Raw genomic sequence first — 24367 nt, forward strand, 5'->3', positions numbered from 1 at the left:
ACCCGGTCCTCTGTTCGCTCAAGCAGAGGCAGCATTCCACATCGCCCGCGTCACCAGTGACACCACGAAGTTTCGGCATCTTGTGGTCCATCTAGATCAAGATATCTTACCATTCATATCAGATATCCTCGTAGCACCGCCTGAGGAGGGTAAGTTCAAGGCCCTCAAGGATCGTATCATCAGCACCTTCGACGAGTCGAGTGAGACCAAGCTGTGGAAATTGCTTCGAAGCAGCCAGCCTACCGATGCAAAACCTAGTAACATTCTACGCAACATAGCCAATGGCCAGTGCACAGATAATATCCTTTGGACTTTATTCATGGAGCAGCTCCCCGACTACATAAGGAGCATATTAGCAATAAGCGAGGTGACAGACTTACAAAGCTAGCTTTGCAGGAGGATAAAATTCTGGAAGTGTCCAAGGCCGACGTCGCCGCTGTTACGTCGACACCTGCCAGGGAGACGCACCATACTGTTGCGGACACCGAACTGGCGGAGCTACGTGACATGGTGAAAAATCTGTCGCTGGAGTTGAGCAAATTACGTCCCCGGCGCGACCGAAGCCGCAGCCGTAGCCGCAACCGCGGTAGCAGCGTCAAGGTGAACAACGGGCTATGCTATTACCATTCGCGATTCCAAGCGCAGGCCAGGATATGCCGGCAGCCGTACACCTGGGTTCAAAATTGAGATTCCGTAGACGTCCGTCGCCCCAACAGCAGTTTCAACGTCGACCGCAGCGACGGCAACGCGGGAAACTTAACCGCGCCGTTCCGGATACTGGCGGAAGCGGACGGCGGAAAAGTACCGCCTTATAATTAAAGATAAGACATTGCGCACACGGCAAGCGTATTCAGCCTGCGAGTTACAAGCTGTACGCGGCAAATGGCTCGACGATCAACACTTACGGGACAACCCTCATCAACGCCAACCTGGGACTTCGCAGATCGTTCCCATTGATCTTTGTCGTTGCCGACGTATCGCAACCGATCATCGGAGCAGATTTCCTGTTCCAGCATAATCTCTCCGTAGACCTTCCTGGACGACGCCTCATTGATAATTTAACGCAGATGTCATCTCAGGGGAAGCTCGTGATTCCCGCGCAAACAACCGTCTCGTCCATTTATCCTGACGGACCGCACGTCAAGCTCCTGAAGGAATTCGTCGACCTAACCTCGCCGTCGATCAAGAAAGCAGCTGCTCACACGGTACGTCATCATATCGTCACGAAAGGTCCACCCGTCTACGAGCCAGCACGTAGATTACCTCTCGACAAGTTAAAAGCCGCCAAGGCGGAGTTTCAACATATGCTAGACCAAGGTATTTGTCAACCGTCCAAGAGCCCATGGGCCAGCCCTCTTCATCTCGTCACCAAGAAGAACGGAGACTGGAGACCATGTGGCGACTACAGGAGACTGAACGCGATAACTGAACCAGACCGTTATCCAATTCCACATTTGCATGATTTCGCGCATAGTCTAAATGGTTGCACGATATTTACAGTTATCGACCTGGAACGCGCATATCATCAGATTCCAGTAGCTCCGGAGGATCGCCCAAAGACAGCCGTCATCACACCGTTTAGCCTTTTCGAATTCAACGTCATGCCCTTCGGACTTCGGAACGCAGCACAGACTTTCCAGCGTTTTATGGACAGCGCGTTGCGAGGATTGGATTTTTGCTACTGATATATCGACGACATCTTGGTAGCGTCGTCAACGCCGGAGGAGCACACAAGGCACCTTCGCACGTTATTCGAGCGGTTATGCGAATTCGGCCTCACTATCAACGTATCCAAATGCACCTTCGGTGCCCGCGAAGTCGAGTACCTCGGCTACAAGATTAACGCGCCAGGTACACGTCCAGTGGAGGAGCGCGTTGATGCCATCTAACAGTATCCAAAACCCAAGGACATCAGCGACTTACGAAGATTCTTGGGAATTATTAACTTTTATCGTCGTTTTATTCCGCACGCCGCATCGGTGCGAGCACCACTGCACACCTATCTGGTAGGCGTCAGGAAGAAGGACAGGCGACTTATCAAATGGACTCCGGACGCCGAGCGCGCGTTCGATGCGTGCAAACGACAACTCGCTGAAGCATCACTACTTGCACATCCTATTGCAGATGCACCGCTGATCCTGCAGACGGACGCCTCCGACAACGCTATAGGGGCAGTCTTGCAGCAACGGAGTGGGGATCAATTTCAACCTTTAGGTTTCTTCTCGAAAAAGCTATCGCAAACCCAGACAAGATATTCGACTTACGACAGAGAGTTACAAGCAATTTATAGCAGCCTCAAATTCTTCCGATTCTTGGTCGAAGGACGACACCTAATAATTAAGACTGATCATAAACCATTAACTTTCGCATTTCGACAGAAGGCGAGCAAGGCGTCACCAACAACTACGACAATTGGACTATATTGGGCAGTTCACCACCAATATCATCCATGTCGCAGGCGACGAGAACACAATCGCGGACGCGCTCTCCAGGGTAGAGAAAATTAGCATGCCTGTCGTTGTCAGCACACAGGACTTGGCAGAACATCAAGCGAGAGACGAGGAACTCACTGCACTGATCGATCCTGGAGCAACAACGTCGCCCGTACTACGAAAGTTACGCGTCGATAACACCGAGACAGTCATTTACTGCGACGTCTCTGGAACCGATGTCCGACCATACATTCCGCAGACGCTGCGAAAACGCATCTTCGATACTTCGCACAATCTGGCACATCCCAGGGCATGTTCTACTAAGAGGTTAATAGGGCAACGGTTCGTCTGGCCCGGCATGAACGGCGATATTACCCGTTGGGTACGCACCTGTCTGCCGTGCTAACGCAGCAAGATTCAACGACACACTAAGAACGCTCCAGAACGAATTCCAATACCAGACACACGTTTCCATCATGTCCATATTGATATCGTTGGACCACTGCCGTTATCGAGAGGTTACCGCTACTGCCTTACGATGATCGATCGTTTCACCAAGTGGCCGGAAGCCATCCCCATCGCCGATATGTCAGCCGATAGCGTCACGAAAGCATTCTTCAGCGGTTGGGTCGCTCGCTTCGGAGCACCCGCCATCGTGACCACAGACTGAGGTTCGCAGTTCGAATCTACTTTTTTTTAAGCTTTGACGAAACTTTTAGGTTGCTAACGTACTCGGACAGCCGCGTATCATCCTGCCTCCAATGGGATGATAGAGCGATGGCATCGTTCGCTTAAAGCTGCAATCATGTGCCACGGTACACAAGACTGGGTCGACGTTCTTCCCGTCATCGAAATTCATCATCGCACCCGAACAATGGCGACATGTATCAACGAATCATAATCTGGCTGATTTGATATCTCGCGGCGTGACACCAATTGATCTTATCGGAAGCGAATTTTGGAGGTCAGGACCGTCTTAGTTAATTCAGCCTGAATGATATTGGCCACCTAACATATTAGAAAGAATAGAAATACCGGTGACAAAGAAAGTCGTAGCACTCGCGACCTCTGATTCTTCGCCTGATTTATTTTTTCGCTACTCGTCAATTAACATACTAAAACGCATAGTAGCGTACTGCATCAGATTTTCTCTCAATTCAAAGAGGTCGAATAGCGATAGGGTTACTGGGGAATTATCGGTGGATGAGTTAAAAAACACGGAAATGACCATATTAAAGGTCATACAAGGCAAATCTTTCTATGAAACCATAAAGCAAATCAAAACTGGAAGAGATATTCGCATGTCAGTCATAGCTCTTAATCCATTCATAGATGATCGGGGTATTTTAAGGGTTGGCGGAAGACTAGCGAGAAGTAATCTACCCTATGATCAAAAACATCCGGCATTATTGCCAAAAGGACACTTTATTACACATGCAATAATACGCGAAAGTCACGAAAAAATATATCACGGTGGGAAACAAGCAACGCTTAACGCCATCCGCGAAAGTTTCTGGCCAATAAACGGGCGAGCCAGTGTAAAACGTGTAATAAACAAATGCATAATTTGTAAGAGATTAAAAGCGAATCATGCCTAACTACCAAATGAGCGATTTACCAGCAAATCGGATACAGCAAATGCGACCATTTCTACATACCGGTGTATGTATTTTTGTGGTCCTATATTTATAAAGGAAAAAAAAACATCGAAATCGCAGACGTATCAAAGTATATGTAGCCGTATTCGTCTGCTTCAGTACAAAAGCAGTACATGTATGATCGGAATCGATTATAACCAAAAATCCATAGTAACTAAAATCGATAGTTACTATGCGCCCACTAAATCGATAAAGAGTTACTAGTAACTAGCATCCATAACCCCCACCACTCGACCTTCGAGTGAGTGCACCCTGCAGGGCCCATTACCAAAGACATTCAGTCTATTTTACCGCTGGACGCCTACGAGGACACTTGGAAACAAAATAATCGGAGACAAAGAGCGAGAGGATCATAGAAAGACAAAGAGTTTATCTGTTAAGACGAATACGTCTTACAGATATAACACCAGTGGTAGATCGCAGGAGCGATATTAACACCACAATAATCGAAGTAAAGGCGATAATTAACCCATTTGCATCCAAGCGCGGAATAATCCACGAGTCGCGACAGTCAGCTATCACCAAGCGCGGAATAATCCGCGGGGCGCGATTGTCAGCTATCACCAAGAGCGGAATAATCCGCGAGCCTACGTTGATTTTTCTTACCAGTTGCAACATATTCTTCAATTGCATCAGACCACGTTTAACCATTTGTGAGAGCGTTCCAGTTCTTTGAGTTTAATATACATCAGTGTATTCTAAAAAAGTTTTACTTTTTCTGTGAAAATCTTCCAAATTGCCACTATTAGTAAGTGTTGCCAATCTATATTTGAATTCGAAAATCCAAGTTTGGAAAGCAATCTTATTTTGTAATATAATCTAAAATTTAGTATGCCCCAATGGATATTGAGTATCCTGATTCGGAATCAAGTAATGAGGTACGACTTTCTAGAAGACGTTGCCGGAGGATTTCGTCAAGTTCTGATAGCGAAAATGAACAGAGCGATAGTTTGATAAATGAAGAGTACGTGCGGAAAGCCGAAAAAATCATACTCCGATTATACATCGTTTTACAAATGTGGGTGGTGTAACTGTAAATACACGGGGTCTGTCGAGAGGGGAGGTTTTTGAATTATTTTTTAACAATGAATTAATTACAAAAGTAATTATGGAAACCAATAAGTATGTTGCAAGCGACGCAGACTTTATATCTTTAAAGGGGACGAATTAAAAGCATTTATTGCAGTAAATATTTTAATGAGTCTAATTTCCAAGCCCACGATTTAAAGCTATTGGTCAACAGATAAAAGTATAGAAACTCCGTATTTTAAGAATGTCATGAGCCGTAGCCGATTTATTTCTATCTCACAAAATTTACACTTTTCCAGTACAAATAATCCTAATAACCCATTGTCTAAAATTCGAGAAGTTATTGAAATTGTAAAGAAAACTTTCATTCGTATGTATGTCCCAAATAAAAACATTTCCATTGATGAATCACTAATAGCATGTAGAAGTCGTTTACATTACATACAATTTATTCGAACAAAACGTGCGAGATTCGGTGTCAAATTTTATAAAGTCTGTGATTCACAATCACTATACATACATAATTTCAATATATATATAGGAGGAGATAAAACTGCTACAGGATCTGCTGGCAGGAATGTTGTATTGAATTTGTTGAAAGAGAGTCAATTATTGCACAAGGGGTATTGCTTATTCATTGATAACTGGTACAGTTCACCAACATTATACCGAGAATTATATAATATGAAAACAAATGTATGCGGAACAGCGAGAATAAATAGGAAAGAAATGCCTCCAGAATTAAAATCATGCGTATTACAAAAAGGGGAATCTGTTATATTTAGTACAAAAGAGATGGCGGCGATAAAGTGGAAGGACAAGAAAGATGTCGTTATGCTAACTACTATGCACGATTTAAGTTTTGTTGAAGGAAAACGAAACCGATGTACTGGAGAAAATAGTTTAAAACCAACCGCAGTAGTAGATTACAATCAATATATGGGTGGAGTTGATGTTGGCGACCAGATGTTAAGCAAATTTCATACTATTCGACGATGTAAAAAAGCCTATAAAAAAATATTTTTTTATTTTATTGACATGATGATGCTAAACACTTATGTAATTTTTAAAAATCATAAGAAAGATCGATCGTTTCATGTGTTTAAACAGTTATTAGCTGAAGAAATTATTGATAAATATTTACCCAATATGAATGTAAATAAGGCACCTGTCAATGATTCCATTACGAGATTTACTGGCAGACATTTTCCTGTACGGATACCTGCAACTCCAGCAAAGGGAAATAGAATTTCAAAACGATGCGTTCTATGCCTAAGTATGTCAATTCGAAGGGAGACAGTATTTAAATGCCATGTTTGTGATAAAGCATTATGTATTGACCACTTTAAAGAATTTCACGAACGTTAATTTATTTATATGTTCATTTTAACTAAAATAAGTTTATTTTATTTATAAAAAAATATTTGTTTATCCTTTTGTGTAAAAAAATGTAAAATGCGATATAATACTTTGTATAAATCGTTTAAAAAGAACATTTTTAATGAGCTCGATGAATTTTTATCATGAATCATCATCGATAATTTCGATGCCCGTTACTGCACATACGATCGACCGCGCGTGGTGATACGCGTCATTCGTTTGTTGAACGTCGCTGATGTTTTGATGTGGAAGCTTAAGTAGAGCGATGATGAAAATGGGTTAATTCTTGGACTTACGATCGTTTTGTTGAAGCTAGGGAAAATTGTCAACAGGTAACAACCAGAAATTTACAACAATGGGTCTTAGCAGCAGCAGGACAATTTCCGGATCTTGAATTCAAGGCTATGGAAAGCTAGGTGACGAAGTTTAAAAAAAACTATGGCATTCGTCAAAGAAAAATAAAAAAATTTGTTTCAAAAATGAAAGCAGCAACAATAGAAGATACCTTGGCATCTGCAGCAATATTTCAGAAACAAACACTGAAATTAATAACAAATTTCAATGAAGACTGTATGTAGAATAATGGCGTCAGCCTGTGAGAGGAATATTGGAGAGCAGATCTTGCCCCTATTTAAGCAACAATCCATGACTCTTTCAGGAGCACAGCTACGACAGAAGATGGATATCTTGTCAACATTGCCAGAAACTACAGATCAAGTGTGATTCGTTTCCATATGGACTTAGAGCAATGGAATTACACTTTTAGATCTTACCAACAAGTCCACATTTTGGATGTCCTATGCAATCTATTCAATGTTCACATTTTCGTATATGCCTAACATATTTACAGATGGGTTGTTAATATCTGCTAACAAATTCTCACCGCCAGGGTTCCCTGGTTCCTTCAACCAGTGGACAATGCATGCAGGTGGCAATCAGGGTATATTACAGAAATTATGGACCCTGATCACCATCTTTGTAATAAGACGTGTTATGTTTAATATGGACTTTGATCACGATTGACTGGATCTGGGGATAACCAAGTTTTGTTTGTTCGACTTTTCAAAAATGATAAGACACCCGAAGTAATCAAACTGATTAAAGCGAATCTTCGATTAGCCTTTGATAAAGTTGAGTTAGCTCTTAAATTAGAAGAGACTTGGCACTCTAGCCACATCACTTGTTATCAACGAGCTTACCATATAGAGGGTGTAAAAGTTCCAGGGGAATCAAGACATTTAATAGAGCTTTTGCTGGTTCAGGTGATATTAACTCTGGTGTAAATGCTATTGTTACCACAGCAGTCAATGAGAACAAGTTTGGCAGAGCAAGAGAGTGACCCTCTCCTGGGACCAGGCTTTGCTCTATTGGAAATACTATTAACCTTTTAGGGGATGTGTTCTTCAGGGCCATAGTTCCCTTGAATAAAGAGCGACTAGTGCTTCTCACATTACTATCTTCTGATTTTGGTTATCTCCCAATGCAGTTGTTGACGAATTTCTTATATGCGGGTCACCAGGATACATTGAGTGAATCTTTAAGTTTACTGAGATTTGTGTGGGATCACTATGATAGATATAAGCAATTTATTGCAGGAGCAGTACGTTTCCACAGAGGGTCATTAGACAAGCAGAGTCTACTTCAATTGGTGTTAGAGCCATCTTCCCTAAGTATAAGCAGACCAAAGCTACCTGAAGCATTGATCAGATCAAGAGTGGAAGACTTCTTGTTAAAATCTGAGAATATTAGAAATCAACAATTGCGTAAAATGTTTACCAGCTGCCAATCAGAGGATCGATTGCAGTTAGCCGAGGAATTATTGCAGATTAGACCTATAAACAAGCCCTTATCCATTCTCTGTTTGAATACTCACATATAGGATCCTTATTAGGTTTTTCAAGGTTTAACAAGATTTCATCAATTGTCAAGCTATGGGATGAATAAAGTAGGGACTGAGGAGGTTTTTTTCTCGAAGCAGGTGCGCGATTTGGATATCAAAAACCTAAAATACTTTTAGTAGGATTGATACTGCACCAGTATCTAACAATCATTTTATAAAAGAACTGACTAGGTTATGTCCTCATGAGTACCAAGAATTCTGTATAAAACATCAAATGAGCTGGAACTGCATATTCACTCTAAGACTATTTTTGATTTCCTATACTTACAAGTTGCCTAATGAGCTAATCACGGGCCCTTATACCACCCCCTGGAGAGAAACTAATCTTTGAAGATGATCCGTCCTAACTAAGTTGTAATACCGACCAATCTAAGGTGACGACGCCGTCGCTACCTAACCGATTTCGCGCGCAATACAAACAGTCAAGTACCCTAATTTCACCGAACAAAGACTATGTAATTAATTCTGATCAAACAGGTATGTAAATGCAAAAAATCCTAAAATTATCGTCGATTTTAATTTTACATTTACCAGTTCTGAATAACTTATGTTCATTCCTTTTTTCAGGATGCCAGTATCAATCTGCCTATAACAGAACTCTTGCTAAAAAAGGAAGCAAGCTTGTTTCCGTTATAAGAATGATGTAAATAAAGTGACGCATTCTTATACAGCCCAATATGCAATTACTTTATCTGGGAAAATTATACCCAAAGTATTTGTGTGTCTGCAAGAAGCTACTGGACATTTTGGACCTAGAATCCAAAAAGCAGTAGATTATTACTCTTCAAAATATACAAATGTCGTTGTAACTTCGTCAAAGTCAAGAAAACACAACAATATTATATACTGATTTCCTTAAGATTGCTTAAAATCTTATGTAGGAAATGAAAAGTTTCTCCTTATCATAGATTCTTGGGGAGGGCAAACAAAGCCCGAGTTGTATGATGAAATATTTCAGGATGACGATCAGTCACCAACCTGTACTATCAAGGTTATTCCGCCAAAGTGTACTCCTCTTGCTCAACCCTGCGATGTTTATTTTTATAGGCAGGTTAAAAATTTGATAAAGCGTATGCAGAATTGTGCATGCTTAATTGAACAAAATCGAGAAATAAACTCTCGTGAAGATTGTATCACGATACAATCAATAGTTCATCATCAATTGTTATCCAAATTTTTTCATAAAATCATTCGATATGCATGGTACGCTTCGAAATTATTAAAACCAAATAAAAGAGAAATATTTTTAAACGGTAATCAGGTTTGTTTTTTAACAGATCTTTTAAAAAATCGTTGTTTATGTAACAAGTCATCTTTCATTAATTGCGCGAGATGTAACAAAATTTATTGTTTCGAATGCTTTTACGCTACTACCGACGCTATCGGGTCACTTGATACACGGTCGAAATTAAAAAAATATAAACATATATACAACAAAAGTCAAAACTTTAAAACCTTTTTTTAAAAAACGACTGCGCATTTTGAAAAAACCCTTTACCACGATAACACCCTAAAAGTATACTATTATACTAATATACCAAAGCTCGTTAAGATCTGTGGGGGTCACAGTGTAAGGTCCCAATGTAAGTGAATTAATGATAATCTGGTTAGTGTATGCGATGCGTCTATGCCGAGGGTTAGGAACGCCCGGGACAGGAGACATGCGGTGCCATGGTGGACACGGGAAATCGCGACCCTGCAACCTACGGCAACTGCGGCTAAAAGGCGCTACCTAAAGGCCAGACAGGGCGGTGACCCAGATAGGATCAGAACGTGTTTGGAGGCTAGAAGAGAGGCAAAGTGGAACTTGGTCTGGGCTATTAGAAAGGTTAAGGCTATAGCCTGGAAAAAATTTTTAGCTAGTATTGACGAGGATCCATGGGGGAAACCCTATAAGTTGGTAATGGGCAAGCTTAGAGCTCGCGTTATTCCAACTATGGAGGTGTTGGATCCTCCTCTATTTAGCCCAGATCATAATGACACTCGTTCCTGAGGGAAGACGATCCGTGACTCCGATTGCTCCCATTGAGGTTCAGGACAGGATTTTGGTGACGGCTGAGGAGGTCGGAAGAGCTGCCAAAAAGATCTGCTGCGGAAGAGCTCCGGGGCCAGACAGTGTCCCAGGCTGGGTCGTGAAGGAGAAAGCGGTACGCTGCAGCTAGGGGCTGGCCGAGTAATTCACGGCTTGCCTGGAAAGGGATATCTTTCTACAAGCCTGGAAGAGGACCAAGCTTGTGCTGGTCAAAAAAAGGATAGACGTGAAGATCGACCTGCCAAGCTCGTATAGACCAATATGTCTTTTGGATGTGGTGGAAAAGTTGTTTGAGAGGGTCATCGTCTCCAGGTTGAGCGAATTTACAGATACTGGAGACGTGCTGTCATCAGTGCAGCATGGTTTCTGTGCTGGTCACTCCACTGTTGGGACGTGCGTAACTATATACAAAAGTGCGCGGAAAATCAGCGTGTGGGCATACTAGTATCCCTTAAAATCAGTAATGCGTTCAATTCACTCCCCTGGGAGACAATTATAGGTGCAATGGAGGCTAAATATTTCCCCGCCTACCTTTTAAATACAGTAAAAGACTACTTGCGTGACCTGCTTCTTCTCTTCACCGGAAGGAAGAGTGTATAAAAGACAGGTGACGATTGAAGAGGTGGAAGGCAACAACTGATGCAGAAATAAAAAAAATTATAGGACTGATGATTAGGATGGGTCTCGTAAAAACACCGCTCGTGAGATGTTGGTCGAAGGACCGATCTACAACTTCGCTTTTCCACGCAGTCAGATGCCCTGTAATCGTTTTGAGTTATTGTTAGCAAACTTGCATTTTGCAAATAACGAAACGATAGAAGAGGGTAGCAGACTCGGAAAAGTTTGCAACTCCTAAACCTATTGGTAGATAATTACCAGAAAGTCTTTTCACCAGGTAAGATATTGTAATAGACGAAACAATGCTTCCTTGGAGGGGACGACTCATATTCAGGCAGTATATCTCAATGAAATCCCACAAATATGGTATAAAACTGTTCAAATTGTGCTCTACCGAAGGATATAATGGTCGGCGAAAGTATATTCTGGACGAGATACCAGCGGAAGATGGCAAGTTCGCCTAGCGGAAAATGTCTGCATTGAACTAGCTGATAAATTGATAAATGAGGGACGAACTTTGTTTGTCGATAATTTTTATAACAGTTATGAGTTAGCACTAAAATGTTTACAATTTAAGACGCATGTCGTTGGGACTGTGCGATATAACAAAAAATTTATGCCGAGATTTTAATGTCATACCCACTGAAGAGAGGTGATATAGTATCAAGAAAAGATGACAACGGTATTCTAGTGCTAAAGTGGAGGGACGTTCGCGATGTTAGGATCTTATCAACAAAACATCCACCTATCATGACATCCACCGCAGATTCTACTCATCGTGGAACGACCCCCTAAACAGAAAATTTTGGCGGTACTTGCCTATAATAATGGAAAAAATGGCATTGACAGGAGCGACCAGATGGTGTCATATGCCACAACGATACGGAAAAGTATCAAGTGGTATCGAAAATTAGCACTACATTTACTTTTTGGTACCAGTGTAGTTAATGCTTACATCGTATACCAGAGAGTCAAAAATAAAAAAATGGAAAAAGAAAATTTCGAAAGCTGCTTGTTGCCGAATGGTTGTCCCCGGAAAATTCTACTAGAACAAGGAACGTGTCCTATAAGCTGGAGATTCGTATGAATCAGAAGGGCAAGCCTGTAAGAAGGACGTGCGCCTTATGTTACCAGAAAAGGAGGCAAACTGCTGAACGACCAAAAGCAAACAAAAATGTAAAAAAAACTACGACCTATCGTTCCAAGTGTCCAAATTCACCACAAATGTGTTTACAAAGTTTCAACGCACACCATACCAGAGAGTATAATGCAATATGTTATCTTATATAAATTAGTAAAAACGCCTAAAACGTGTATTAAAATCTCCAAATGTAGGAAACGATTTGCGTAAGCGTATGGCTGGATAGACAAATTTCTGAGGTTCAAAAATACCATGTACAGAACAAAATTAACAGTTTTCCGAAATTTGAGTTGCATTGTAGCAGATCTCAGTATTTCAATAGAAAACACCTACATACCACGCGCGAGTTATATGATCCGGTCTCTAGGCATCTGGTTACCGAGCGGCCAACGTCCTTATCATCATAGTTGTCAGTTTTCGTCACCAGAAGCGTGACGGTAAGAGTGCCGGTGGCGCCAAGCTTTAGCGTGACGGCCACATATTGTAGCGGCCTGCTGTCAATAAGCAGATTTCAACCTTATCCCATGCGACGACTGGCGCTGACACTCTTTGTCGGGCATTCAATCTGTAACGACGTATTAATCAGTAAAAGTATTTTAACCAACTTCTTTTAGTTTGATTATTTACTCACTTACCTGAACAAAAATAAATCATTCGTTATTACTTACGTGTGTGAATTCATACCTCGTACACTGTAACATAACTGGCGCAGCCGGTAGGATACTGTGAGGCTGACAAATCCGGATTCTCCGCCAGACCTTTGACGGAAATCATCAAAGAGGAGGCAGTAGGTGTTTTAACCCCATTGTCACAGTCCACCACGTCGAGCTCTAAAGCCCACCTGCAAGCAGAGTGTCATCTGGAATCACCAAAGAAAGTAGTAAGTCTTTGGAATTCCTTTCACTCCATTTCATTATAACCCTACCTCAAATACGATTGTTACGTAAAAGCAATTACTATAAAAGTGATATATACGTACATATAGAGAAAGCGAAAATCAAAAGAATTAAATAAGCATTACGAATATACAGCGTGTCTTTTATTATTTAATACTTACGTTATATAATTAAAATATAAAATGGCTCAAAATCAAAATGCACAAATTAGTTAGAACAATTTAAACTAAGACTAGAAATATGGCGGGACGCGATTCCCATTTATGAGGGAGGAACAAGGTTTTATCGCACTTTTTACAAACATGCGATAAGTTTGTCGAGAATTTGATAATGAACGACGACGCTATAAATACATCATTATTTGCGCTTATCAAATCAAAAATACGGGGGGAAGCATTGGATTTAATAGTCTCAAATAACCCGGCAAATTGGGCCGCGTGTAAAACGCTTCTAATAAATAGATATAGCGACGCTAGTTCAGAGGAATTATTATTTAGCAAACTTAACACATGTTACCAATTACCGAATCAAAGCTACGAAAGTTATGCTGATGAGATCAAACGGCGATTGAACAAACTGAAGGAACATATTCAATTAAATATTCAAGACGCACAATTAATCATCATGAAATTTACGTTTTATGAAAATGTTGCAAAAAATGTATTCATTAGTGGTATTAGAGAACCCTATCATACACATCTTACGCACTTCGAATTAGGAGATATCGAAGCCTGTCTAGCGAAATGTAGGAGACTGGAAAGCTATGAGCAACAAGCGGCATTCCTCAATTTTATAAAACAACGAGAGATCAAATCAAAACCTAACGGTTTCGGTACAAGCAGTCAATCAATGAATTCTAATCTCTTCAACGTACCCGGAACATCAGAAAATGGAAATTTATTCCGACCATTTCAGCCACAGCCAGTAACTGCACGGGCACCACCCGGAGCCATGACAAATTTTGAAAATAATTTTAGAAAAGGTGCTAATGATCAACCTGGGCAACAGAACTATGGATTTACACCCATGTCGATGGGCGCTGGAAATACCAGTGGGCTGGGGGGAATCTGGTTGGTAGATCGAATAACTTACCGACATCAAATAACAACGTAGCTAAACCAAATAACTTCGTACCAAGAGGAAGTAATTTCTTTAGGAATACGGGACCTTCTCATTTTATTTCGGAGGAGCTATAATCAGGAAGAACAGGAAGAAACACCAGAATGTCAGGAGGAACTGCCTTTTATTAATGATAATGTAAACGATCAGGGGAATGGGGAATTAACTGACGCTGAAAAACTTTCAGGGGGACCGCAATTTCGCCGGAGGCACATAATCAATTTAAACAATATTGGAAATTCGCCCGAGTTACCACACCTCGTAACTACCAACTCATCATTAAAAATTCTCATAGATACTGGAGCATCGTCATCTATCATAAACCCAAAAATAGCATACAAATTGTTTTCAGAATGTATTTTCCCATATGGATTTGAAATAAAGTCTGTGCACAAGGTAACACAGGGTACGCATGCTCTCACGTTTCCAATTTTACAGGAATTTGGAGACGATACTCCTATTACATTTTTGATAACACCTTGGAATTCGACATATGACTGTTTAATTGGAAATAAAGATTTACAGAATTTACAAGCAAGTATAAATTTTAAAACCAAACATTCAGCACAGGAAAATTTGAGATAGATTATTTGGATAGTTTACCGGAGTTATGCAAGCCCGTCTTTGTGAATCACCATCAAGAGGTGGGAATGTTGATAAGAACGGATCATATGAATTGCGAGGAGAAAGAAAAGATCGTAAAACTATGCCGGAAATATCAGGATTGTTTTTATAACGATAACGAGAAGCTATCGGCGACCACAGCAGTGACACATAATATTAGAACGAAAGATGAATATCCGATCTATGTCAAAGGTTTTAGATATCCGTAATACTTAAAAGAGATTATACAAGAACAAATCAGAAAATTGTTTAACGACAAAATAATTCAGCCAAGTAACTCACTTTATTCGTCACCAGTTTGGGTAGTTCCGAAAAAAAAAAAATCGGACACCAGCGAAAAAAAAAAAAAAAAAAAAAAAAAAAAAGAATGGCTTGGTAGACGGATTGGGCACAGTGGTTAAATATTTTTTCGGAAACCCAGACGCGGAAGAACTAAGAAAAATCAATAATAATCTGGATTTACTTAATCATCAACAACAAGAGGATATTATAACATTAAATATATCAATAAGTATAATATACAAAATTGGCAAAGATATAAACGCTAACATAGAAATTATCAACGGAAGTCTGTCAAACATATCAAAGGCTTTGATTGATCAGAACATCAAATTTAATATTTTGAAGGAATAACCACTCTTATACACAGGGGCAGCACTTTCTCGATATTAGGCAAGATAAAAAGATCCTTTGTTTTTTCAGAACAATTATTCGATCTGGAAATACTCACATATGAACAAGTGTCAAATATTCGAGCACACCTTTTAGAAATTTATTCTTATAAAGAACTTATGTTACATTATCATAGCTTGTTAGATTTTCGCTTTACTAAAGGAACAATCGTATTTACCCAAGACCATATCATATAAACCCTTAAAATTCCTATCCTAAACCCTATCGAATTCACTCTGATCCAAAGACTTGCTACTATCAACAATAATAATCAAACGGAAATTATTACTACGCCTTGGACTTTAATGGGACCTACAATCAGGCTATCTGCAAGGGACTGTCCATTCATTGGTTAGACATGGTGGCAACGAAACTATGATCAAAGGAACACACTTGATACGAGAAAGTAACCTACAAATTCAAGGATACAAATCCGACGAGGATCTGGGGGAAATAGAGCAAGAGGAGACAACATACCCCAGATGTCAAAGACGAGGACGTCCTTGAACTTCGGCAGGGAGGAGTTATATGATCCGGTCTCTAGGCATCTGGTTACCGAGCGGCCAACGCGTCCTATCATCATAGTTGTCAGTTTTCGTCACCAGAAGCGTGACGGTAAGAGTGCCGGTGGCGCCAAGCTTTAGCGTGACGGCCACATATTGTAGCGGCCTGCTGTCGATAAGCAGATTTTAACCTTATCCCATGCGACGACTGGCGCTGACACTCTCTGTCGGGCATTCAATCTGTAACGACGTATTAATCAGTAAAAGTATTTAACCAACTTCTTTTAGTTTGATTATTTACTCACTTACCTGAACAAAAATAAATCATTCGTTATTACTTACGTGTGTGAATTCATACCTCGTACACTGTAACATAACTGGCGCGCGCGCGCTCGCTTGATCCGACTCTTAGCGAGATGTTTAATTTATACGAGCTTCATTGCGAAGACAATAAAATAAAAGCTGTTATGAGTGGACTTAGAGAAAAATATTTAAAAAGATTTTGATTTATATTTCCACCAACCGCACAAAGATACATGTCAAAAATGCGACTTATTAAACATTAAAATTAAAGCATCGAATGATGATGAAGATAAGAAAAATCTTTTATAGGAACACGATGTGCATTTAAGTCTAGCAGAATTAGCAAGGAATCCAATAAAACAAGATCAAGAGGTATAGCACAATTCAAGTTATTATTTTTCTTTCTCGTTTGATTTGCAAAAAGCATTGCCCTATCCAAAATTAACTACTTCAGGAGCATATTATAAACGTAATATGTATGTTTTAAATTTAGGTATCCACAATTTTCATGATGATAATTGTTGAACGACCGACGCCTTGTATCGGTACTCCGGTGGTTTTCTTGTCGTTGAAAATGCACTTATAAATGGATGTTAGGAATCGTTTATTTATGAGGAATGAGGGTAAGTGAAAATAAATTAAAATATATTTTTTGAGCCCAGTCTGTACTAATAAGTACGATTTATTTGGCTCGTTGTAGGGAAAAGCCTTTCGGCATAAAACCCTGGTTGAAATACAGTTGATGATGATGTGTCGCTAGCTTCCCTATCGGCAGCTATCGAGGTTGCTGTAATCCAAAGCAGACTATAATTCTGATCACGTGGCCTTCTTCCTTTTGTCCCTTTGTTCCACTGATGTAATAGTAGCGCAGGAGTGTAGTTCTCTTCGACGTGATCTCTCGAAGGTCTCGTGGTAGAATAACATTAAAGCGTGAAAGCACGCGGCTTTTATAGAAAAAGACGATGCAACGCGCGGACCAATTACCGAAAAGTTGGATAACGTAGCTGTCGATGCATGTGATTGGACTAATAGAAATGGTGGGAGAACGCGTGCTAGAAGAACGAAAGCGCCCTGCAGGAGTTCGCTGCGCTCCTTTGTTACACCGTAACTAAGATGTTTCTTTGTCGCTATATCTCGGCACGTGTCGATACGTCTCGAAACGTCCAGATGATTCTCACTCACTCGCTTGCGTAGGATTACGCAACAATAATTGTTCACACGTATATTTGAGATGAAACTATTATATCAAAGGTGCTCAAGAAATAGCTTCATGCATCAAAAAAGATTTCTAAAATTTAACAAGTAAAAGACACATTATGGCGTACAGTGACATGTGTACTGGGCAAAATAGAAACATTAAACTAGTTTTAATGTGGTTAAAAATTATCCAAACTATTGAAAATAATGTGGGAATCATAGACCACAAAATTTTATTATCAGGACATTCGATTTTACCAAATGATAGAAATTTTGGTGTGGTAGAAATGACATTAAAAAAAAATAATTTACTGTTTATCCCACGAGATTATTACAATATTATCAAAAAGTGTCGAAAAAGTAATAACATTATTGTACATGAAATGAGACAAGAAGATTTTGTATTAACAAAATTATCAGAAGACGAAATTTTTGAATGGGTAAATAATTCTAACCGAGACCTAATTAACTGGTTAAAAATATATTTGATGCGTTTGTTTGTTTGCGTTTGTTGCAATTGTTCTTTTCGTTACAAAAGCCTCGCGCTGATAAAATGTATTTTTGACTATAACCTGTTGTGATATTCGTGATTATAATTACTGTTACGTTTTGGGTTATTGCGTATGAACATATAAATTCTATGCGTTAATTTCTATATTTACTTGGAGTCGAGTTTATTTATTACAAAAGTTCCCAAGATCGTCCGTCTATTGGATAGAGCACACTGGTGGCCACGTAGTGATATTCATCGCCAATGCCACATCTGCATCAGCGACAGAACTGCTGACGTAGTTGATGTAGTGATCCTAGGGCTGAGTCGTAAGGAGTGCAAGCTTCGCAATTGGTCTGATGAGTGTTGAGTTGGCAATCTTCTGGGTGACTACCCTGATGACCTCGTCCTTTCCAGGATGTAGAGTAGTGACCCTTGCCAAGAGCCGCTTGCTTGGTGGGAAGCTTTCATCAGTAATAAGCACTTATAAGCCCACTTTGATATTGTAAGACAGATAATGCCATTTTGAAATTGATTGCATGCGCTGCAGATAGTGAGTAGTCCAGTGATTCCAAAAATGTTAGAACTTCTGTTGAATGAGTTGCCATCTAGAATGGTGGTCAACGTTGAAATCCACAATGATGTTTCTGGCAAAGATGAGAGTGCGCTTCTGATCAGGAATACCCAGCTTTGAGTGCAGACACATCGTAAAGATCACCACTAGCAAGGGTACCTTACACTGAGACCACCACAGATCTTAACGAGCTTTAGTATATTAGTAGTATACATTTAGGTTTGTTATCGTGGTAAAGGGTTTTTTCGAAATGCCTAGCCATTTTTGAGAAAACTGGTTTAAAATTTTGATTTTTGTTGTATATGTTTATATTATTTTAATTCCGACTGTGCATCAAGTGATTCGCTAGCGTCAGTAGTAGCGTTATCGCTTTTTGCGCTGTTAGTCAGTGTTCGATCCTTCGTGGAGCTAGTGTATTTTAATAATTTTTTTCTATCTGTTTTCTAATTTCTTTTCATATTTATTAATTTTTAAATATATAGGTAAAAGAAAATTATTTATTACAAAAAAATTAGAAATAATAAATTTTGAACATCTTGCTCAAATAAAAAGGAAATTGATTATTTGAATCACAGTTAAAATTTTATTTTTTAGCAGGTAAATAAAAAATATATATCTTCAATATACTAACAAATAACATTCGTATATATCCTAATCATTAACAATTCAGTGTATAATTTTTTTATATTTATGAGTTTTAACATTTATTTTACATCTATATTATTATTAGACGCAGGTTCCAGAGTGATAGTTATCGTAAAAGCATTCAAAACAATAAATTTTGTTACATCTCGCGCAATTAATGAAAGATGACTTGTTACATAAACAACGATTTTTTAAAAGATCTGTTTGAAAACAAACCTGATGAACGTTTAAAAATATTTCTCTTTTATTTGGTTTTAATAAGGCATGAATCTAATATTATATCTACATGAAATTGTTAATGATTAGAATATACGATTGTTATTTGTTAGTATATTGAAGATTTTTCTATTTTTATATACCTGTTAAAAAAAAAATATTACCTGTAATTCAAGGATAAACTTTTCCTTTATTATTTTCGCAAAATGTGAACAAATTTATTATTTCTAATTTTTTTATAAGAAATAATTTTTCTTTCCTGTATATATTTAAAAATTAAAAAATATGAAAAAATAATTTGAAAACAGACAGAAAAAAATTATTAAAAAAAACTACCCCATGAAGGATCGAACACTGCCTAACGGCGCGAGAAGCGAGAATGATACTACTGACGCTAGCCCGCCACTAAATGCACTATCGAATCAAGATAATATAAACATTTACACAACAAAAACCAAAACTTCAAAAGCTTTTTTCTCAAAAATGTTTGAGCGTTAGGACAAAATACTTTACCACGATAACAACCTCAAAGTATACTACTAATATACCAAAGCTCGTTAAAATCCTTGTCGGACTAAGTGTAAGGTCCCCTTGTTAGTCTGCTTTGAATTAATGGTAGTTTACTTTCCTGGATTTCCAGCTTTCTATCTTTGAGAACACAATTATTCAATTCAAGGATTCTCTCTCTAGAAAGATTAGAGTTACTTTTGGGGTTCTTTGTACCTCCAAGAATGTAAATAGTGAACAGGAGCCACTAACCTCTCTGTCCTGTATATTGCAGGACAATGCGGTTGCGGGTAGTAGTCTGTAGAAAGACAATGGCTTCGGTCATCCTACAGATTAACCCTTTGCTTTCGAGAGGTGACTCTCACTCACTATGGGGTGTGCTACCGCAACTCGAGAGGTGACTATCGCTCACCACTTGGTTTGCTGCAGTAACTCGATACGCGGGACTAATTGTTTTCGTTTACTTTCTTCGACGCGGGTTCTTACGCTCTTTCTATATAATCTTATAAAGTATAAAGGGAAATGGAGATAAGATTTTCTTATCTGGGATTAGTCCGCAACCACGAACCGGACTGCATTTTCGGCATTAGTTCGAACCTGACAGTCGTGACAGAGAGACTACAGAATTTAAAGTTTTTGATCCCTAAAAACATGAAACGTGATCCTGAATTAAGTCAAAGTGAAGATGAGTTCGATTTCACGATGCTTAACGAGGAAATTTCGGCTGTACACAAAGAGCTTCAAGATACAGAGAATAACAGCAGTAGTGACGATAGTGACGAAGTGAGAGGTGTCAGAAGGCGAAAGATCCGAGTAATAGACAGTGAATATGACAGTGATACATATACTACAGAAGACTCACAGTCGTACAGTTCTGAATGGATTACTTGCACTGAATCTGAAGAAACACCGTCAAGAATACCATTCATAGCCGGCGACACTACTGCAGGACCACACGCACCATTAGATAAGGAAGAACCATTCGATTTTTTTAAACTCTTTGTTACTGATGAAATGGTGAATGAAATTGTTATCGAAACTAATAATTATGCCGCAAAAAAATTATATGGAAAGACATTATCTCCCTACTCGATATGGCGAAATTGGCGGAATGTAACCATCGAAGAAATGTGGGCGTTTATTGGTGTGATAATAAATATGGGGACAATGCCGTTGGCAAATTTGCAAGAATATTGGTCACGAAATGATGTCAGCTACATTCCTTTTTATTCGAACAAGTTTACAAGAGACAGATTTAATCAGATTTTTTGGATGCTTCATCTACAGACAATCCAAAGACAAGATGCAGGACCACGAACACGCTTACAGCTAGTTAGCTGTTTCCTGGATTACATAAATTCAAAATTTGTTTACTATTTTACACCAGGAAGAGAAATTTGTGTGGATGAATCTACGATCAAGTTTCAATGTCGGGTCTCCTTCATTACTTACAACCCGAAGAAACCGACCAAACGGGGGATTCGAGTTTATGCGATGGCAAACTCAACTACCGGTTACATCTGTGGCATTCTTCCTTATTATGGAAGTTTGACAACAGACAGCTTGATAAGGCGCGACCTTCCGGTGACAACGAGAATACCATTGCATCTGTATTCAATGCTGCTGGAAAAACTACCTGGTGCTCAAGGACATCATATGTTAACCGATCGTTATTACACGAGCTATATCTTGGCCGAAGAATTATTTAAATTAAAATGCCACCTTACAGGAACTATCTAACAAACAGAAAGCATCTACCAGAACAAATAAAAAAATAAAATTCGGAAAAAAATCAACAGTAGCATACCGGAAAGGAAATACATTATGTTTAGCGTGGAAGGACAAGAGGGTTGTCACATGCTTGACCAACTGAAACAATGCAGGAATGACGCCTGTAAAACAAATTTTACGAGGTGGAGTAGAAGTGACCGTCAAGAAACCTAACGTAATAATAGATTACATCAAACATATGGGCGGTGTCGATCGTGCCGATCAGTATGCTTTAACGTATTGTTTCCTAAGAAAATCTCTGAAATGGTGGCGTAAACTCTTTTTGGGGGGTTTTAAAATTTGTTTAATCAATTCATATATTTTTTATAAAACCACTAAACAACAGAGAAGCGAACGGCCGCTTAATCACCTACGATATTTGAAGAAATTAGTCAAGCAATTGACTGGAGATTTCCACCAGCCGCGCGACCGAGCCTCGACTTCAACCGCCGAATCCGAAAACATCCGCCTAAATGGAAAGCTGCATAGCATTTTAACAGGAGTTAGAAAAGATTGCAAAGTCTGCTCCCGAAGAAATAAGCCCGGCATAAGACACCAAACAACGTATTATTGTGACACTTGTCCCGACAAGCCGGGCATGCATCTCGGCGGTTGTTATCTCAAATACAATACAATGCAAAATTACAAAGAGTAACGTTTCAGAAATTATCATCTTAAAAATGTAAAGATACATTTATTATTAAAATATAAAAGTATTATGTGTTACTTTATGTGTGTAATCATTTTAAGTTAGAGGTAAGAAATTCACCAAATACGCTACGAAACGCTTCGAGTTGCTGGTGCCCCGCGCGAAAAAGGTCCCGAGTGTAAAGGGTTAATTTTAATCACGCACGTCGCGCCCAGGACTTGCTAGCGCAATAAATGTTAGAGACAGGTGCAAGCGTCGCGATCATTGCGGAACCATGGTGAGTCCCTCACAGGAACGAGAGATGGTTTTCGTCCCTTGAGGGGACCTCCTCTTTCTGCAGTGCTAGTGGATAGAAGTGAAAGACCCTGTAGCCTAGTGCATCGGGGTTTTTTCTTTGTAGCAGTCAAGTGAGGGAAGGACTTGCTGGTAGTTTTTGTCTACTTTCAACTCAGCAAGAACATTGATATGTTTTGTAGACTCCTTGATGAGCTCGAAGAGCTATACCGAAGGTTTCCTGCCCTTCCATCGCTGGTAGCTGGCGACTTTAATGCCCGGTCCACTAGGTGGTATCCGGAAGGCAGAAGCAACCTTAGGGGTGAGTTGCTCTGCGTATGGGCCAATAGGTTAAACATTAGCATGTTTAACCAAGCTGGCCGCCTCACGTGCGTTCAGCCGCAAGGGTCGTGGGGTTCGCAAACTGCTGGTGTCCACTTATCGGATTGGAGGGTGGATGAGGCTGAGTCCCTTTCGGACCATTTGTATATTTAATTTAAGTATTGTCATGATGCTACAGGTTTCCGAAACTTGCGCTCGAGAAATAGTGGCTTCCCTAAATAGGATGCGAGGGCTGTGGACGATTACATTCTCGCTGCAGCTCTCATATCTTGTGAGTGGTCGCGCTCGGTAAACAGTGACAGTGTCGAGCGTGAACTGACTAACAAGGGAACCTTACACTGGGACCCCCACAGATCTTAACGAGCTTTGGTATATTAGCAGTATACTTTTAAGGTGTTATCATGGAAAATGGTTTTTTCAAAATACGCAGTCGTTTATGAGAAAAAAGGTTTTAAAGCTTTGACTTTTGTTGTATATATGTTGTTGATTAGCGAAGAAATTTTTAATAAAACATTGCAAATTCTTTCTGAAAATATTACTGCAAATGATGAAGAACTTATACATAAAAATGAAATCTGTGTAGAAAATATTTCTGAAGATGTTGAAAGTGATGTCTCATCTGATGACTATAGACCAGAAGAAAAACGTCAAAAAAATTAAACTTATGTAATTTTTAAAAATCATAAGAAAGATCGATCGTTTCATGTGTTTAAACAGTTATTAGCTGAAGAAATTATTGATAAATATTTACCCAATATGAATGTAAATAAGGCACCTGTCAATGATTCCATTACGAGATTTACTGGCAGACATTTTCCTGTACGGATACCTGCAACTCCAGCAAAGGGAAATAAAATTTCAAAACGATGCGTTCTATGCCTAAGTATGTCAATTCGAAGGGAGACAGTATTTAAATGCCATGTTTGTTATAAAGCATTATGTATTGACCACTTTAAAGAATTTCACGAACGTTAATTTATTTATATGTTCATTTTAACTAAAATAAGTTTATTTTATTTATAAAAAAATATTTGTTTATCCTTTTGTGTAAAAAAATGTAAAATGCGATATAATACTTTGTATAAATCGTTTAAAAAGTACATTTTTAATGAGCTCGATGAATTTTTATCATGAATCATCATCGATAATTTCGTTGCCCGTTACTGCACATACGATCGACCGCGCGTGGTGATACGCGTCATTCGTTTGTTGAACGTCGCTGATGTTTCGATGTGGAAGCTTAAGTAGAGCGATGATGCAAATGGGTGAAGGTGATATTTATATATCACCATAATCGGAAGTAGAGGCGATAATTAACGCTTAATCCAATCGCCGGAGGACTCCATGTTGGAGGAATTTTGGCAAATACAGTACATTTAGAATTAGTAAGCGATTTG

The 24367-nt window shown here is 39.4% G+C and overlaps 2 protein-coding genes across 2 annotated transcripts; both read left to right on the top strand.

Annotated features, from left to right (window-relative positions):
• Positions 1 to 1878: 1878 nt before the first annotated feature.
• On the top strand, positions 1879 to 3102 carry LOC122518668. The gene is made up of 3 exons (XM_043637700.1): positions 1879 to 2006; positions 2382 to 2759; positions 2844 to 3102. The coding sequence occupies exons 1-3, from the start codon at positions 1879 to 1881 to the stop codon at positions 3100 to 3102; spliced, it is 765 nt and encodes a 254-aa protein (XP_043493635.1).
• A 17485-nt stretch (positions 3103 to 20587) lies between these two features.
• LOC122518669 (piggyBac transposable element-derived protein 1-like) lies at positions 20588 to 21676 on the top strand. Its single transcript, XM_043637701.1, has one exon. The coding sequence runs from the start codon at positions 20588 to 20590 to the stop codon at positions 21674 to 21676; it is 1089 nt and encodes a 362-aa protein (XP_043493636.1).
• The last annotated feature ends 2691 nt before the right edge of the window (positions 21677 to 24367 follow it).

The sequence above is a fragment of the Polistes fuscatus genome, unplaced genomic scaffold (genome assembly GCF_010416935.1).
Source record: "Polistes fuscatus isolate 324 unplaced genomic scaffold, CU_Pfus_HIC Scaffold26, whole genome shotgun sequence".
Taxonomy (NCBI): Eukaryota; Metazoa; Arthropoda; class Insecta; order Hymenoptera; family Vespidae; genus Polistes; species Polistes fuscatus.